Here is a 12,860-nt window from a genome sequence, read left to right as displayed (position 1 = left end):
AGAAAGCTATTTTAATCCAAGTAGTTTGGTTTTGTGTTTTTTTTTTTTGTTTATTTTTGTTTGTTTTTTTTCTCCTAGCACCTGTAATCACTGAGGAAACCACAGTGCAGCTTGAAGAGATAATCAAACAGAGGATAAAAGACCAGGTTAGTCTTTTGACTTGCTGCTATCATTTGCCATTAAATATTTTTAAGCTGTGCACAGGTTCATTCACATGGATGATGGAGAGGGCAGCTAATGAAATGATGCAGAATTCTTCTGGTGGGGACAACAGCCACTGAGAGTGAGAATGCAGGGACTTCAGCCTGGGTTTCCAGGGCCCCATAACCTGGAATTTCTTTAGGTAGTGAAAGATTAAAGACAAATGTCAGAATATGAGAAAATGTTTGCTTAGATCAGTGGTTCCCAAACTTTTTCAGTTCATGACACTCTTCGTGTCCGAGCAGTTTTTGTACACCCCCCCCCCCCCCCAATACCACCACACAGGGTAGGGAAACAGACACTCACCTATTGGCGTCAAATTTTTAACTTCATCCTATCTCCTGTTTTCATCCAACCTCCTTGTCAGTCGCCTCTGCGAATCCTGAAGGCCATCTGCTCTCTGTCCCCAGTGGCCACAACAACAACAAAAAAAGCGCGGGGCCACAGCAGCCTTCAGGCATGCACTGTCGGCTCTGCTGGTCCTGTGCCCCCGCTGACGCAACTTCCGGTTCCAGGGGCAGAGAACTGACAGCACATGCTTGAAGGCTGCTGCAGCCCTGCTCTTGCTTTTTTTTTTTTTTTCTGCTGCTGCTATCTGCAGTAGCAGTTTGGGTGGGAGGGAGGTCAGGATTTACCGTGGCGCCCCAGAGAGTTTGCTGCAGCGCCCCAGGGTGCCGCGGCACACAGTTTGGGAAACGCTGGCTTAGATTAAAGAAACATTTTGAGAAACTGAGCATGTGGGCACTATAAACACTAGTTTTGATGTGTCAACCTGCTAGACAGGTTCTCAACCAAATCCTTGGGACACACTAGCCAGTAGGTTTTCAGGATGCCATAATGAATATTTATAAGACAGAGTCACGTACAATGGAGGTATATCATGCAGATCTCACTCATGATTGTGTGTGTCTCAAGGACTGGGTTGAGAACCCCTGCCTTAACACATGAAAACAGTTTACAGTTTCAAATTAATACAATAAAAGAACATCAAGCATTAAAATAACGTGTTATTCATTTAAGTTATTAGGTAAGGAATATATTTTTGTTCTGGGGGTGGGAGAGGTGGCACAAGCTCAGCCTTCTGTGCATGGGCCAGGTCTGCGTCTGCCACTTTTTTTGAGATCACACAGCTTATGGTTGGTTGATTGCAGGCAGGTGAAGTCATTTTAGAACAATGCGCTCCATTGAATACTGATGACAGCATGACTGCTTAGTAAGGGACAGTTCTTGGGAACATGTGTCATATACAACATCCATCAAGCACACCATCCAGTCTCTCTGTCTGCAATCCAGTTCTCCAGTGCTTGGCAGAATGCCAAGGAGTAGATCCAGTGCTCGTTGCACATACCCAAGGACAAGCAGTGGCTGATCCAAGTCCAGTAGTTTATGTGCTTTTTCTCCAGGAATCTGAAATCTTTTTTTTAAACTCAGCTATGCTACCTGCCTTGACCACCTCTCCCAAGAACAAACTACACATGTAGTTTTGCTTGCTGAGTGAAAAAAATTTCTTTTTGGATTTGTGTTAAATGTGCTACCTAATTAGTTTCACGGTGCACCCCTTCATCTTTTTACTCTTTGAAAGAGTAAACACTGATTCCTTATTTACCTGTTCCACTCCACTCGTGACTTTATAGATTCTTCTCAGCCATATCTTCTCTAAGTTGAAGAGCCTTAGATGTTCTTTTACTGAGGTGCACTAACAATTAGCGTACTCTAAATGCCTTGCAGCCCATAGGAATATAATAGGCTGCATCAGCACACCGACTCTTAGCACACCTTATTAAAAGGATCCCTTCATCTATTTAGCTTCTTTTCATTGGTGAACCGGTTCATTCCCTTTATTTTGGTTGCCCGTTTCTGAACCTTTGTTAGTTCTGCTGTATATACTGTATATATATGTATGTGTATATGTGTGTGTGTGTGTATATATATATATATATATATATATATATATATATATATATATATATATAATTTTTTTTTTTTTTGAGAGAGAGAAGGTGACCAGGGCTGCACACTTATGCATCAACGCAGAGGCATAATATTCTACTTTTGTCCTCCATCTGTTTCTAAATAATTCCTAACATGCTATTTGTTTTTCAGCACCACCGCACACCAAATTAAGGATTTCAGTGTGTTGCCCACAAAGAATCCAAACTCTTTTTCTTGGCTAGTGACTGTTAGTAAGGAGCCCCTCATTATGCACCTAAAGTTAGAAATATTTTCCCTAAACATGTTACGTTGCACTTTATTTAAATCATTTTCTATACCACTTCAACAGTCCAAATAGGATGTACAAAGCAAACAGAAAGTTAAAGATAAAATACTTTGGGGCTTAACACATTCTAATGCAGGACTTTTCCCACACACTAAGCCCAGATTTAACTCAGCAATTTTTAGGCCATTTTCCATTTTTTGAATTTCAGGTTGTGCACTTTATGGCTTATTGAGTTTTGATATACCACCTCTCATTACAAAAATAACGCAGTTTACAATAAAATCGATTGGAAAAAGAACTCCATCGTAAATAGGACAGAGAAGAGAGAAAGATACAAGTAAAGGGGAGAGAGGAGTGGGTAGAGTATAGGTATCAGCAATGGGACATCGATTCATGTCCTGAACTCTACCTCCAAATGCCAATTTGAAGAGGTGGTTCTTGAGTGCTACTCTGTGTGGTACCTGTAAAAAGTTAACATGGGAGCCCTTACCGCCTGCCCCTGCGTTAGCCAATTAGTGTTCACGAATGCGCTAGCTGGGTAATGCTTCCACACCCATTCTCCACCCATGGCATACTCCCTCCAAATAATAATTTGAAAACATAGCTGACAAATGAGTTGGCGTTGCAAAATGCTTTAATGCATTTTGAGGTAGCCTGTTTTTCCCATGTTAAGAGCGTGTTGAGGCTTAATGCCCTTTGTTTTTACATTTTTGTATCGGTGTCATTTATGAATTTCATAATCCCCCACCAATACACAAATCCATTTCACCTTGTTATAAAATGTCAGTTCTGCTCCAAGCTAATATCAGAGGTTTTATTCCACAGTGCTGGTGCTACAAGTGAAACAGTCCTAGGTCTGATTTTTACCACATGTATTCACAACGTGTCTAGCAGCTGATAAAAGTACATTGGAGTCCCTTATGTATATGCCTGCTCTTTATTAAATTGCATCTGATCCAACTGCCCTACTTTGCCAGTTTCCTTTGATGCTGCCACTGGTCCAAACCATGTGCTCCAGAGCAACTGTCAGCTTTCACTCATGGTCTAGTTTACAAATGATTCTGTGTTCTTTTCAGATGTTAGCGCCAGCAGCCAGGGTGCATTTTGGTTACGGTGGAGCCCTTCCTTTTGGAATAAGCTCTTCCATAAAATGTTGTCCAGTCCCTAACAAATGTATAACTTCCTTTCCTATATCATCTGTGGTGAGGCTTCAGAACTCGGCCTTCCTCCAGGGTCCGTGCATGGAGCAGGGACCATTTCTGCAAATGATGACCTGGAGGTTTTGGATTTCAGTTTCCAACCTAAAGCCAATAAGTAAAAATAAAAGGAGACAAAGAAAAGAAGATGATAACCTTTTTTTTTATTGGACTAACAATTCATTTTTTGGATGAGCTTTCGAATGTAACCCTTCTTCAGAAATGAGCAAATGATGACTTATACCATTCTACCTAAAGCCAAAATTTGGCTTCCGGAACCTCCCTACTGTACTGTGGTGTTGATGCTATGACATCTGGCTCCCTAACATGCTCTAAAATCCTATTTGCATCAGATAGGCAAGCCATCAATGGCCAGATTCGGTAAATGGCACCCAAAGATCCACGCTAAACTTGTATTCTGTAAAGGGCAACCTGCTTCAAGTGCTTAGCACCGATTCTAGCACCCAGCTTTGTATGCGAGGACTTAGCAGGGTTGCTGAGGGGAGTGGGGGGGGGGGGGGGGGGATAAGATTCTCCCATTTCCAACCTCCAAGGGGGGCCCTGCTATGGAGTGCCTAGTGGTTAGGGTGGTGGACTTTGGTCCTGGGGAACTGAGGAACTGAGTTCGATTCCCGGCACAGCAGCTCCTTGTGACTCTGGGCAAGTCACTTAACTCTCCATTGCCCCATGTAAGCCGCATTGAGCCTGCCATGAGTGGGAAAGCGCGGGGTACAAATGTAACAAAAAAAAAAAACCCAGGTGATTGTGTCCTGACAGGAGCAGGAGAGAGAGAACTCCAGCGCCATGCCCCTCTTACAGGCTGGGGAGGAGCAGACACCAGGGCTTCGGGGCCTCTGGTTTGGCTGGCAAGGGTCCCCAAGCCCCACCAGCAGAAGCTATCCTCCAGCGCTGTTCTCCGCCACATCCACCACATTGCCTGCCCTGCGGCTGCTTTTCTACTCACGTTGTGCATGTGCGATTTGAGAGGAAAAGCAGCTGCAGGGCAGGCAGTGCAGCGGAGAACAGTGCTGGAGGAAGGCTTCTGCTGGCGGAGCTTGTGGACTCCCGCCAGCCAAGGTAAGCGGAGTTGGGGCAGGGAGATGGGGCAAAATGTGCGGCCCCCCCCCCCCCCCCCCAGGAATGCCTAGATTTGCTTAGTTTAGGAAATATGTTGAAGTGCCTGTGAGAGAGAATTGGTATTGAGTGTGGTGTGCCATTTTTGGCTCCTACATGAAAAGGGTATCTGTTAAAAAGTGCTGATTTCAATAACCCGTGACACAAGTTTACGGAGAGAAATTTTAGCATGGAAGTAGAATTACGAGACACATGCGTTAAATTACTTGCTGATTTTGCTAATCCAAAACAAGGCTGTCAAAGCAATTTAGAACTCTTTACAAATGTACCCTATGTAGAATTTTGCCAGCTGAAAATGTTGTAGGTTCAGTGTCTTCTTTTTACTGTATTCTTACCTGATTGGATATAAAATGTTTCAGAGAGTTAGCACTGATTTAAAGGAGCAGTCATTCAGGCTGATCTCATAGGGGATGACCATTGGAACTGCAGGTGACTAACACCATCCTTTCTGCTTCAAGGCTTGGGATGATGTAATACGCAAAGAAAAACCTAAAGAAAATATCTTTGAATACAAGAAGCGCTTAACTTTGGACCATGAGAAAAGCAAATTGAGTCTGGCTGAAATTTATGAGCAAGAATATGTGAAGCGCACCCAGGTAAGATGGTAGAAATCATACAGATGTCTTGCTGCTGGTGATGGCTGGGGAATAACTGCACCTCCACACTTTGTGTGGTGGTTCTTTGGGGGGAATAACTGAAACAGCCCACCCCCCACAAACACATAGTCATTTCAAGTGACATCCACGTTTTTTCAATGATTGATTTATTCCATTTGCAGTAATTTCTTTCGGCCTTTCTTCACTGGCAGGACCCCTTTTTCTTTTCTCAAAGGTAGAGACTGAGGGGTATAAACCAGTTAGGATTTTATGCATTGTGCTTTAAGGAGTGCAATCATGGTCCATTGGAAAGACAGGTTTGAAAAGTATTTACACCAGTAATTAAGGCATTACTGGGGTAAATCTCCAGGATTGAAAACTTATTTTCTTCAGCAGCTTGGGGAGGGAAAACATGCATAGGGATTTGATTCTCCAGGTACCTTCTTGCACAAATAGCAGATACAAAGTCTAGGTGGACATTGCTGCTTGGATTCTGAAAGGGAAACTGCCGCAAATTAGCTGCAGGTCTGTGGGTACAAAGCTATGTGTTTTTGTTTTTACTGTTCCCCTTGTGCATATGCACTGTGTTCCATGTGTTGTACTGGAAGAGCTGAAGGATGAGCCTACACATCGTTAGCTTCAGCTGAAGAAAGGAGCCCCATGCCTCCAGCCACTTTATTCAGAGGCCGGAAAAGAGAGCGGCCTGTCTGAGCTTGTGTATCAGTCTGCACATGAAGAAGCTATCTTAGCTTGCTTCTCTTGATGGGCATTTTCAGCTAGTACTGAAATACAAGCATGTGCTTCTAGCTTCTGAGTGCAGAAAGTGAATACAGCGTTCAGCTCTGTGTAAAAGTTGACAACCACATTGTTTGGTTTTGGAGGGTAATAAGATCATTGTATAATAGTAGTAAGATGCTAAGAAGTATGGTGTTTGGTGACTTTTACTCTCTTTTGTTCTGTTATGTTGTCACAGCACCTCACCGCTGTTCCCCCCTCCCCCCCAACACACACATCTCTTGCAATTGGAGAAATTTAAAAAAAATCAGGCTTACTTAGACTCTGATGCTTAGGTGACGTAGAGGGGCATAATCGAGATGGCCGGTGCCGCAAACAGCGGTCCAGAACCGTATTATTGAAAAAGATGGCCAGTCATCTTTCATTTCGATAATATGGTTCGGGACGGCCAAATGTCAGAGATGGCCGGCATCGGTTTTCGCCAATAATGGAAACCGAGGCCGGCCATCTCAAACCCGGCCAAATCCAAGGCGGTCATGGGCGGGGCCAGCATTTGTACTGCACTGGTCCCCCTTACAAGCCAGGACACCAACTGGGCACTGCAGTGGACTTCAAAATTGCTCCCAGGTGCATAGCTCCCTTACCTTGGGAGCCCCTCAAATCCCCCCCATAACCCACTCCCCACAACTGTACACCACTACTATAGCCCTTAGGGGTGAAGGGGGGCACCTACATGTGGGTACAGTGGGTTTTGGGGAGAGGGGGTTTGGAGGGCTCAACACTTACCGCCATAAGTGTAACAGGTAGGGAGGGGGATGGGCCTGGATCTGCCTGCCTGAAGTGCACTGCATCCACTAAAAACTGCTCCAGGGACCTGCATACTGCTGTCATGGAGCTGGGTATGACATTTGAGGCTGGCAAAAAAATGATTTTTAATTTTTTTTTTTTTTGGGGTGGGAGGGGGTTGGTGACCACTGGGGGAGTAAGGGGAGGTCATCCCCGATTCCCTCCAGTGGTCATCTGCTCAGTTGGGGCACTTTTTTGAGACTTGGTCCTAAAAATAAATGGACCAAGTCAAGCCGGCGAAATGCTTCTCAGAGCCGGCCTTCTTTTTTCCATTATCGGGCAAAGCCGGCCACCTTGTGACCACACCTCCATCCCGCCCTGTCCCACCTTTGCTACCCTACCGACACACCCCCTTGTAGTTTGGCCGGCTCCGCGATAGAAAGCAGTTGGCGCCAGCCAAAACCGGCTTTCGATTATACCGATTTGGCCAGGTTCAGGAGATCGCCGGCCATCTCCTGATTTGTGTCGGAAGATGGCCGGCAATCTCCTTCAAAAATAAGCTGGATAAAGTAATTGCACCTTTTATAATGAAAGGAAAATGTGATACTGGTCGTGCCAGGGTTTCAGCTGTTTTGAATTTTGTCTGTACTAGCTAATAAAAGCGCAAGGGGAAATAAAGATTTTACTTGGTGGTACAGACTTCTACAGTCTGTGTCCCACAAATGGCAAAACATGGGTATGGATTAGGGAACTAAGGCGAGTGCCAGATAGAATTTTCTAGTCTGTGTCCAGTAAATGGCAAAAGATAGATGAAAATCAAGTCTGCGTATTACATATCAGACCGCTATTAAATGGACTGGAAAAATTCCTCATTTTTAGGTATAACTTGTCTGGAATGTTTTTACGTTTGGGGAGCGTGCCAGGTGCCCTTGACCTGGATTGGCCACTGTCGGTGACAGGATGCTGGGCTAGATGGACCTTTGGTCTTTCCCAGTATGGCACTACTTATGTACTTATGTACTTATGTATTATCATATGCTACGAGTGAGGGAGTTGTGCATTTGAAAGGAAAGGGGAAAACATCTTAGTGTTGAGATTAGCAAATTTAATACTGTTAGCAATACTTTTATAAAATATTGTCCTAAGACTGCATCGTATTTAACTACTTACATGTGGTTGGCATGATGGCAAATTTCCAACCAGTGTTTACGCATGAATGACTATAACCTGCACTAAGTGGCGGGTACAGCTTCACCTTGTTGGGTAGACTAGATAGTCTATGCGGGTCTTTATCTGCCATCATTTACTGCAATACAGAGTTACTTAGGTTCAGGATTCCAAAGTTATAACCATGCTCACCTCAAACTTGGAAGCGTTTAAGAAAGAATTGCAGCTTTAAGTCATATGTCAAAGACTTTAGCACTTTTTCCTTCCTTTAAACCAGGTAGACATCCCTGTTAGAATCCAAAGACAAATATTTTTGTTTTATTGATCCCACAGTAATTTAACAGAACCTGTGTTTTTTGTTTTGTTCCTGGGTGTCTGTGGCTATTTCTGTGCTATGCCAATTGCACTGTTTAAGAGGGACCCTAAATTCTTACCATTTGTACAGCCACAGACAGTGCTGGCTAGTGATATCCTATGAAGGACCCACCCAGGTTGTTACCCTGAATGTGGGTTTCACGACTCCATTGGGTTGTGATCCTCAGTTTATCATTTATTAGATTTGATATACCATTTAGGTTGCAGTGCAAATCAAAGCAGTTTACTATATAAAACCATAAATAGAAACAAGCTAACACTGGAAAGGAACTCCTTGAATTAATAGGAAAGAGATCCCCAAGCTCACAAGAAACAGTAGAAAAGAACATTCAGACCTTCCCATGTTCCAGTCTGTAGCCGGCCTGGCCCTGCACGCCAGCAGGTCAAAGGAAACTTTCTAGAAACCGACGGGTTACAGGACCCGAGGCAACATGGCTTTACCAAAGGAAAATCCTGCCAAACGAATCTTATTGACTTTTTTTGACTGGGTGACCAAAGAACTGGATGAGGGATGTGCGCTAGATGTAATCTACTTGGACTTCAGCAAAGCCTTTGATACTGTCCCCCACAAAAGACTCGTGAATAAGCTGAAAGGGTTGAACTTAGGACCGAAAGTGGTGAACTGGATAAGAAACTGATTGACCAACAAGTGGCAGAGGGTGGTGGTAAATGGAATCCGCTCGGAGGAAAGGAAGGTGAGCAGTAGAGTTCCTCAGGGGTTCGAGCTGGGGCCTATTCTGTTTAATATATTTGTGGGAGATATTGCTGAAGAGTTGGAAGGGAAGGTGTGCCTTTTTGCGGATGACACGAAAATAGCCAATAGACTGGATACCCTAGAGGGAGTAGAAACGATGAGAAGGGATTTCGAAACGTTAGAAGAATGGTCGAGGGTCTGGCAGTTAAAATTTACTATGTATACTATGCTAACCCTGGGGTAACTTGTTGTCCTGGTTTCAATGTTATATTATTATATGAAATTACAAGAAACCATTTTATTCACTACCTTATCTTTTTTTATAGTTTTTAATTTGCTGTGAAAATAAACTCTAAAACTATATAAAAAAAATAAGGTAGTGAATAAAACGGTTTCTTGTAATTTCATATAATAGTTAAAATTTAATGCCAAGAAGTGTAGAGTGATGCACTTGGGGTGCGAAAACCCAAAAGAGAGATACCGGATGGGAGGGGAGAGATTAGTAAGCTCGACTCAGGAGAGAGACCTTGGGTGTTGGTGTCGGAGGATCTGAAGGTGAAGAAACAATGCGACGGCCGTGGCCAGAAGAATGCTAGGCTGCGTAGAGAGGGCCATAACCAGCAGAAGAAAGGAGGTGTTGATGCCCCTCTACAAGTCGTTGGTGAGGCCCCACTTGGAGTATTGTGTTCAGTTTTGGAAGCCATAGACTGGAAGCGGTGCAAAGAAAAGCTACAAAAATGGTATGGGATTTGCGTTGCAAACCGTACGAGGAGAGACTTGCTGACCTGAACATGTATACCTTGGAGGAAAGGAGAAACAGGGGTGATATGATACAGATGTTCAAATATTTGAAAGGTATTAATCCGCAAATGAAGGCAGTAGAACTAGATGACATGAATTGAGGTTGAAGGGGGGCAGACTCAGGACTAATGTCAGGAAGTATTTTTTCACGGAGAGGGTGGTGGATATGTGGAATGCCCTCCTGCGGGAGGTGGTGGAGATGAAAACAGTAATGGAATTCAAACATGCGTGGGATAAACACAAAGGAATCCTGTTTAGAAGGAATGGTTCCGTGGAATCTTAGCAGAGATTGGGTGGCGACACCGGTAATTGGAAACAAAACGGGAGCTGGGCAGACTTCTACGGTCTACGCCCTGATCGTGACTGAATAGATAAGGGATGGGCTGGAGTATAAATTTAAGGGGCTTCGATGTTAGCTTCAGAACTTAGTACAAGAACAGTGCTGGGTAGACTTCTACAGTCTGTGCCCTGAGAAAGGCAAGGACAAATCAAACTCGGTTATACATATAAAGTATGACATACCATGTTTATGTTTTTGGACAGACTGGATGGACCTTATAGGTCTTTATCTGCCGTCATTTACTATGTTACATAATTATGGGTAATTAAAATCCATTTGAAAGAAATGGGATTTAAGCAAAAGTTTTTGTGTATGATTTCTCAGTTCTAATGTACTGTGGTAGAGAGTTTCACATAGCTAGAGCTCAAAAATATAACACTTTTCCTTGTGGATTCCCATCTTGCATGAGATGGGTTAGGTAGAACTAGTCTATTATCATTTAGGGAATGGAGTGACCGTGCTGGAGTATATGGCATGATAAGAGAATTAAGGTATGATGGTACACGTCATATAAAACCTTGAGTTAAAGTCAGTATGTTAAATGGAATTCTGTATTCAATTGGAAGCCAGTGTAAGTGTTTCAAAAGTGGGGTCACGTGGTCTCTGCGTTTCGCACGACACAGTACTTTGGCAGCTGTATTTTGTAATGTCTGCAATCTCTTTGTTACGCATAGAAGAGCATGAGTAATGTATCAGTATCTAAATAGTTACAAACTGATCTTAATCGTTGCAGATCAGACTAACCTGGGGAGAAAAAGTGTGTTCTGTATCTAGAATGATACCCAAATATTTGAAAAAGGGAACAGGTCTGTCAGAAAGAAATGGAACCATATTAGGGAGTGAGAGAGTCCCAGTTAACCAACACTCAGCAGTCTTTTCAGGGCTTAGCACTAATCAGTTATTTAGTAAGCAGACCACTACTTCCTGAAGTCAGTGCTGCAGGGGAGAGAGATCAATGGATTCCTTTAGTAGCAGGGAACAAGAAGAAAGTCATCTGCATATGAATATGCAGTAATAAAAGGAATTTGAATTAGTGAAGCCATTGTGCTCACAAAAAGGTTGAAAAGCAAAGGGGGAGAGAATGGACACCTGGGGTACTCCACAATCAATGGAATAGATAAATAATGCTGAAAACATTGAATTACCTGAAAAGTGCAGTTATGAAGAAAATAAGAAAACCAATTCAGAACTGTCCCCTGAATACCAAGAATAGCCAACCTGTCAAAAGTAATAAAGAATGTTGAAAGCCACAGAAAGATCTAATGAGACTGCCAATGCAATATATCCGTCATCAGATTTACTATGAAGATCACTCAGGAAGGAGGTGAGAACAGTTTCTATACTAAAAGAGGTTGTGGGTGAAAAGCATTGTTAGATTCAGCATTGGTCTGAAGTTGAGCAAAGACTTCTGATTCAAGAATTTTAGTCAGAAAAGGTCAATTAGAGACTGGATGATAGTTTGAGCGGAGTAAAGGATCCAAGTTACTCTTTTTTTTAAATAGGTTGTACAAGTGCTGCCATAAAAGTAGAAGGCACCTGCACTAGTGAGGGACTTCCCAAAACTATTAGATGGATGAATAGAATAAGCCCAGTATGAGACATTTTGAGCCAAGGTGAAGGCATCAGATCTAAAGAACAAGTAGTTGAATTGAGAAATAATTTTAGTAAGCGTTTCTATAGAAGGAATATTGAAAGCTAACCAGGTGGCGCAGCTGGCCTGAGATAAACAGGTCAGGGAACTAGAACTTGGACTAGTAGCGAAGTTCGCCTGAAGAGAACTCACCTTTGTTTGAAAGAATCTGGCAAGAGTATCTGAGGAGAGAGAGATTGTAAGCTCTTCTGAGCAGGGACCATCCTTAGTTATTAATTTGTACAGCGCTGCGTAACCCTAGTAGCGCTCTAGAAATGTTAAGTAGTAGTAGTAATTTGCCCACGAGCATGAGGTAAGCTTAAAGAAAACTAAAAAGGGTTGTTTTGTAGAATTAGAAGCAGAGTGAGGTTTGAAAAGTACATTTTTAATTATATATTTTTTTAATGTTTCAACAATTTTATTGATGATGTAATCAATAGAAATCAAACAAAATAAAACATGGAAAAGAAAATAAGATGATACCTTTTTTATTGGACATAACTTAATACATTTCTTGATTAGCTTTCGAAGGTTGCCCTTCTTCCTCAGATCGGAAATAAGCAAATGTGGTAGCAGATAGTATATACATTGTATTTCTCTGTTTATCACCATCCTCTCACCTACCCACACCCATCCTGTTAGAATATCAATGAAATGCTTTGATGTCCCCATGCATACCTCCTACCCACCCCCACCCCCACCCTCTCACCCTGTCAGACTGTCAAAGTAATGCTTGGATGTTTCACTTATATATACTATCTGCTACCACATTTGCTTATTTCCGATCTGACGAAGAAGGGCAACCTTCGAAAGCTAATCAAGAAATGGATTAAGTTATGTCCAATAAAAAAGGTATCTTATTTTCTTTTCCATGTTTTATTTTGTTTGATTTCTATTGATAACCTTAAGAGTGGACTAACACGGCTACCATACCTCTCTACTTATTGATGATGTAATAAAGCCAACATACAGAGCAGTCATCAAATT

At 42.6% G+C, this 12,860-nt stretch overlaps 1 protein-coding gene across 1 annotated transcript in view; it reads left to right on the top strand.

Moving 5' to 3' along the window:
- Positions 1–12,860, top strand: part of MPHOSPH10 (M-phase phosphoprotein 10) — a 59,220-nt gene that overhangs the window by 19,969 nt on the left and 26,391 nt on the right. Inside the window, exons 6-7 of the mRNA XM_030188530.1 lie at positions 79–146; positions 5,208–5,345. Of these exons, the coding sequence (XP_030044390.1) occupies positions 79–146; positions 5,208–5,345 (206 nt within the window). The remainder of the gene's footprint in view (positions 1–78; positions 147–5,207; positions 5,346–12,860) is intronic.

Source organism: Microcaecilia unicolor, chromosome 1, assembly GCF_901765095.1.
Source record: "Microcaecilia unicolor chromosome 1, aMicUni1.1, whole genome shotgun sequence".
Lineage (NCBI taxonomy): Eukaryota > Metazoa > Chordata > Amphibia > Gymnophiona > Siphonopidae > Microcaecilia > Microcaecilia unicolor.
Note: the sequence above shows the minus strand (reverse complement) of the source record. Positions and strands in the feature narration are given on the sequence as shown.